This window comes from Sinocyclocheilus rhinocerous, unplaced genomic scaffold, assembly GCF_001515625.1.
Source record: "Sinocyclocheilus rhinocerous isolate Xijiao unplaced genomic scaffold, SAMN03320098_v1.1 scaffold3203, whole genome shotgun sequence".
NCBI lineage: Eukaryota > Metazoa > Chordata > Actinopteri > Cypriniformes > Cyprinidae > Sinocyclocheilus > Sinocyclocheilus rhinocerous.
In genome coordinates this window covers 1-5840 of record NW_015666486.1, presented here as the reverse complement: position 1 = coordinate 5840, position 5840 = coordinate 1, and the positions used below count along the sequence as shown (strand labels likewise).

Sequence of the window (5840 nt, the reverse complement as noted above, 5' to 3'; positions counted from 1 at the left end):
CTTTGTCTCACACACACAGAGAGAGAGAGAGAACTGACGTGCTACATGTAAATGATATTCTTTGTTGTATTTTCTTGTCAAAATAACAGCGTTCCTTTGGAATTCTTTAGCTTTTAAGAACTGCCGGGTTTTCCGGTAGTGGGCGGAACTAATGCGCAAACGGCAATCTCTGGCTGGCGCTCACCTATTATCGTCCCTGTTTTGATTTCAGCAAATCAGTTCGAGCGAACGCTGACAACGTGATTAATATTCATGAATCCAGTAGCTCATTAATCCTTGGTGCGTTTTATATTGTTCTTATTAGTAGAATTCGTATCATTATTATCTTATTAGTATTTTTGTTAGTTTTTTCCCAATTTATTTACAGAAACACTGAATGACCAAAAAGCACCACCACCAGTCAGTTCAGTTAAAATGACTAATATGCATTCATACATGGTTATCAAGTTTAAATTCTAATTACTAAAGTTCTATCATTAAATAATACTTGATTGTCATATTATAATGCTTGACTGACTGATGTTAAGAGTGTACGTTCAGATATTTAAAAACTGTGCCATTTTACAAACATTTTCATGTACAGTCGTGGTCAGAATTGTTGGCACCCTTGGTAAATATGATCAAAAAAGGCTGTGAAAATAAATCTGCATTGTTAATCCTATTGATCTTTTATTTAAAAAAATTTACAAAAATATAACCTTTCATTAAAGAATAAGAATTTAAAATGGGGGGAAATCTCATTATGAAATAAATGCTTTTCTCTAATACATGTTGGCCACAATTAATGGTACCCTTTTATTCAATACTTTTTGCATCAACCTTTTGCCAAGATAACAGCTCTGAGTCTTTACCTATAATGCCTAATGAGTTTGGAGAACATCTGACAAGAGATCAGAGACCATTTCTTCATCCAGAATCACTCCAGACCCTTCAGATTTCCAGCTGCATGTTGGTGCTTCTCCTCTTCAGTTCACCACACTCATTTTCTATAGGGTTCAGGTCAGAGGACTGGAATGGCCATGGCAGAATATTCGTTTTGTGCTCAGTGACCCATTTTTGCTTTGATTTTATGTTTGTTTTTGGATCATTGTCCTGTTGTAAGATCAGTTTAGCCCCCCTAAAAGTGGCCTAGCAACGCCCATGCAACTAACTGAAATAAGTTTAAAACTAAAAGTTACTAAAAGAAGGCTACATAAAAAATATTAAACAAACAATAAAAATGGCACAAGCACATGACAAACTTACTTGAAGTTAAATTCAAATGAAATCTGAAAATATAAAAAGCTAATTCAAAATATTTCTAAGTGCTACACTATAATAAATACTATAATATTATAAATAACACCATACAAATACTTTCAATCTTGAATTTTATTAACATTTTAAATATCATACAAACATTTATGGTTATGGTAAAGAAAATTGCGCATAAACAAGTGCAGTTGTGTTCTAACCGACAAGGGATGTTTATTCATTAATTCATTATAATTTGTTTGCGTTGTTTTTTCTCTCTTGCAACTTTATAAAATTGGGCACATCTGATTTCTCTCGGAGGGACAGCATTTTATTTATAGCATTTTATTTTTGACAGATATACTAACGCAGAACGCATAAAAGAGGTTTAAGATGTAGGAATAGCAATAGAATGAACAAAACAGACTGATAAAAAAAAACAGTATATAAAATTTACCCGTGATTCACTATCATATTTTCTTAGAGTCTCTGCTTCTCGTGGAGTTGGTAGATCCTTGCACGCGATTTGTACGGCGGTAAAGTTAGTTTAACGTTTGACATTCATTAGACATTCGGGTTTTTTGCCAATTAAACTCTTTGCAGCTGTTATGTTTTGAGCCCAAACTAACTCAGATAGACATAAATATATGCCCTTTATGTTGCACAAGGCTTAATTTCTAGGAATTAAAAAAAAAGAAGTAACCATTTAAATTAATTAAACAATTTAACTACGTGACATTATAATATAAAACCAATACTAAAATGTTCGGGAAAACATACCTGTTATCGCACAAAGCTCCGTTTTTGGAATTACAATTTTTTGTTTTTTTATAATAGTTTTACAACTTTTAAGTTGTTTTGATACCTTTATCTCAAACGGTGTCAAGAGTTTAATTAATTTAAGTGGGTACAGTATATAAAACATGACAAATATGGATTCAGTACTGTATATAAAAACAGTAAAGGCATAATCTGGAAAACCAAGACTTGTGCATTATAGGGAATATTATGAATATTTTACAGTTTGTTTGATACCTTTAGATTAAATGGTGTCGTTTAATGGATTTATATTATTGCATACATTAAAAGTTGTAAAATTATTATAAAAAACATAAAATTGTAATTCCAAAAACGGAGCTTTGTGCGATAACAGGTATGTTTTCCCGAACATTTTAGTATTGGTTTTATATTATAATGTCACGTAGTTAAATTGTTTAATTAATTTAAATGGTTAATTTTTTTTTTTTTAATTCCTAGAAATTAAGCCTTGTGCAACATAAAGGGCATATATTTATGTCTATCTGAGTTAGTTTGGGCTCAAAACATAAAAGCTGCAAAGAGTTTAATTGGCAAAAAACCCGAATGTCTAATGAATGTCAAACGTTAAACTAACTTTACCGCCGTACATCAGCATATCTTCAGGAGCCGAGCGTCCGTGAGGATCATTATGAAGAACAGGATGCCTATTGGCAGGCACAGGTAGAGCCAGCAGTGCAGCAGAGTTTCCTCGGGAGTTGTGCAAGGGTATGTGAACACATATTTGAAGAAGATAGGCATGGCTATGACTGACAGCTGTCCTGATGGGCACATTTCTGAGTACATAAATCGAAAAGACCGTGTGCCGAGCATATCTGCATGTACGCTTAACGGAACACATGCAAATGGAGTGATGCTGCTATAAAGCACCGCCGATTGAGAAAAATCTCCGCTGTTCAGCGAACACGACACGATGTTCCTGATATCCGCTGCTTCGTGTTCTCAGTGGATGGGGCAGAGGAAAGGGAGGAACCATTGGGATTCTCCCACAACAGAAGCCTCTGTTTGGAGAGATGCAGCGCCCCTCTATGTTTGCATGCATATATACTGACATGCGTTGGTCTCATATTATGTGCCGTGTTTAACTTATTTAAGCCTTAAACTGAAAGAATCTGGTGTAGAAATGAGATTATTAAATATGACAAATAAACTGTGGTTTTAAGGTGTTTTAAGGAGATCGAACGTTCATTTTAAACAGTTTAAAGGTGTGCGGTTTCTTCACAGGAAACTGTGTTTCGACCACTGGATGACCCCGAATTGGGGGCGTGTCTTTACTGTAAGTAGTAGTGATGGGAAGTTCGGATCATTTTACCGACTCGGACCTTTGAGTCTCGTTCAGCAAAATGAACGAATCTTTTTTCGAGTCATTTCGTTCATTTTAACAAAATATAATTAAAATGTTACGTGTTACTTCCCTAACACATCTACTACTTACGCAAACGTTGATCACACTACAAACAATACAAAACTGCTATAAGAAACAGAAAAGATTAATTCATTGTTTACCTGAGTCTTCAGTCTATGATTAGCTCACCACCTCTTATCTGACAAGTCTTCGGGTTTGGGCTTATGGGGCTGTCACGTGATGAACGAACGACTCGGAAAAACCCGAAGACTCGAACCAGGTGAACTACTTGACTAATTCCAGTACAGAACCTATAGGATGTTGCGCATGCGCGACTGAACGAATCACTCCCCGAGACGACTCGTTCTTCCCGAGTCACATTAAAGATTCGTTCAAAACGAACGAATCGTTCAAGAACGACCCAACACTAGTAAGTAGGCTATGTATGAGTTTATGGTCAGGAAGCACTTACTGAACTTTACACTGCACGTTATTTACGCCTTCTTTAATAGTATTTTCTTCCAATCTAAACTTGTCACTCGACTCTGACTTTGTCCTCGGTAAGATGCTCTTCTGTCTGATAATGACATGACAACACTAGCGGCTGGAATTATTTTATATTTTATATCAAAAGAAAGATCATTTAATTTGTTTCATTTATATATCAACATATGTATTATGCATAAAGTCTGATTTACTGTATTTAGTGAATAGTCGAGGTGTTTACCTGCATGTGTTTGTGTTGATGCGGAAATAGAAAGACACCCTATTTTTACACCATTTATCATATGATTGCTATGTACTGTAGGCTTCATTGCAGTTTTTCTTTGCCTTTCTGTCGCTTTTCTCTGCGTGTTTAGACACTGCTGGCATCATGACAGTGTTTAAAAACTGTACTGTGGTGTTAGATGTGAAAAATGTGCCTTTTAAAGAGAAGAATAAACTGCGACTAGCTCTGCTGGAGAATGGAGGAAACATCTCATATGTCATCAACAAAGAGGTTCGTATTGTGATCATTTTTTATAATCTAATAACTTTACCTTTCTGTCTTTTTTCTGTTATAAAAACTAAGAGCAGTTATGCATATAAAGTAAATTATTTATAAATAAGAAGTTGGGTTTCAAAGTTGCATAAGATACAGACTTCTTGGACAAAACCAAGTTGTACTGAGTCACTAAAGAGCTGCAGTATATCTTCTGACCTCCGTTTATCTTCTCCAGTGCTCTTTTGTAGTCACTAGCAGTGTGAATGACCTGAGCAGTAACCGGCAGCGCAGCATCCAGAAGCTCCAGGTCCCAGTGGTCGGGACGCAGTATGTGTGGAGCTGTCTGGACCAAGGGCATCTCCTGCCTTTGACGGAGCATAATTTGGCCCCACAGCTGCCGTATCCCGGCTCTGAATTCCTTCCCCGTTCAGGTAGGAGTTTCTTGTACCTCATTTAAGGAATTCTCTTTTTTCTTTGTTAGAACAGATGTTTGTCTCGAGTGATATGTGTTTTTTCTGTATTTGTGTATGTTTGTGCTTGTGTTGCAGTGTATTTTCGTTGAGAATTGTATTTGATATTATATTTGGGTTATGTAAGTATTAAGTGAGATTAAACAATGTATTTTTATAGCACTGTTGTTGTTTTTCACCATAAAGAGGTAAAAGTGTCGACACACAAACTAGAAAAAGAGAAGTTCAAAGGTCACACTCAGCTCCCAAAGACTGAGGTTGAGATTCTTGAGAAGGGTGGACCCCGTCCCGGCAGGTTCAGGTGCGCTCTTGTTTTTTGTCACTGTCAGTGTCAGAGTTTATTCAACAGTTTTTTGTTTTTAATCAGCTTCTACAGCACTAGTGCTGTTTAGATATGCTTGTTTAGCTGACTGTATCTTTTCATTTATTCAATGCAGAGTTTATAAAGAAGGTGATCATGGCCTGCCTGAATTTCCTTCTTATTTTCAAGTAGCCAAGTATTTGGTTTTTGAGAGGGTGAGTGAATTCATGCATCAATCACATTAACATTATTAGTGGACATCAGGGGAGAAACTAAAATAAATAAATAAAAGATATGATGACACTTCACCACTGCACATTAACTTTATTTTATTATTGGACTAAAAAAATGTATTAATTAAAAAAAAGTATGATGACTGTTTTAACACATTCTTCACCACAGCCTGAGCATGTCTGTGTTCTTGTGTTTCAGGTCAAACCCAAGACTTTGTCTGTTCTGGAGCTGCAGAGTGCCAAAGGCCGAGCAGGCCAGCAGTATCGTGTGTTGTGTTCAGTCTTGCGTGAAGCTGAGGTTTGGTGATCCTGAATGTTGTTTAAAAATTCACCTTGTTATCATTGGAATCATAAATGGTGATGGAGGTGCTGAATTTGTCTTGTGGTGACGGTGATGGGCTCTCTTTCGCTGTAGACCGCTGTGGTTCAAAACAAACTTGTGTTCTGTGTGACGTCT

General features: G+C 36.2%; 1 protein-coding gene across 1 annotated transcript; it reads left to right on the top strand.

The window, feature by feature from the left end:
• Window positions 1-3809: 3809 nt before the first annotated feature.
• On the top strand, window positions 3810-5834 carry LOC107732348 (poly [ADP-ribose] polymerase 4-like; the record flags this gene model as incomplete). The annotated part of the gene is made up of 7 exons (XM_016543644.1): window positions 3810-3824; window positions 4255-4394; window positions 4615-4810; window positions 5036-5150; window positions 5287-5365; window positions 5583-5681; window positions 5799-5834. Coding segments are annotated over exons 2-7 (651 nt in total), but the record flags the coding sequence as incomplete, so codon positions are not given.
• Between the last annotated feature and the right edge of the window lie 6 nt (window positions 5835-5840).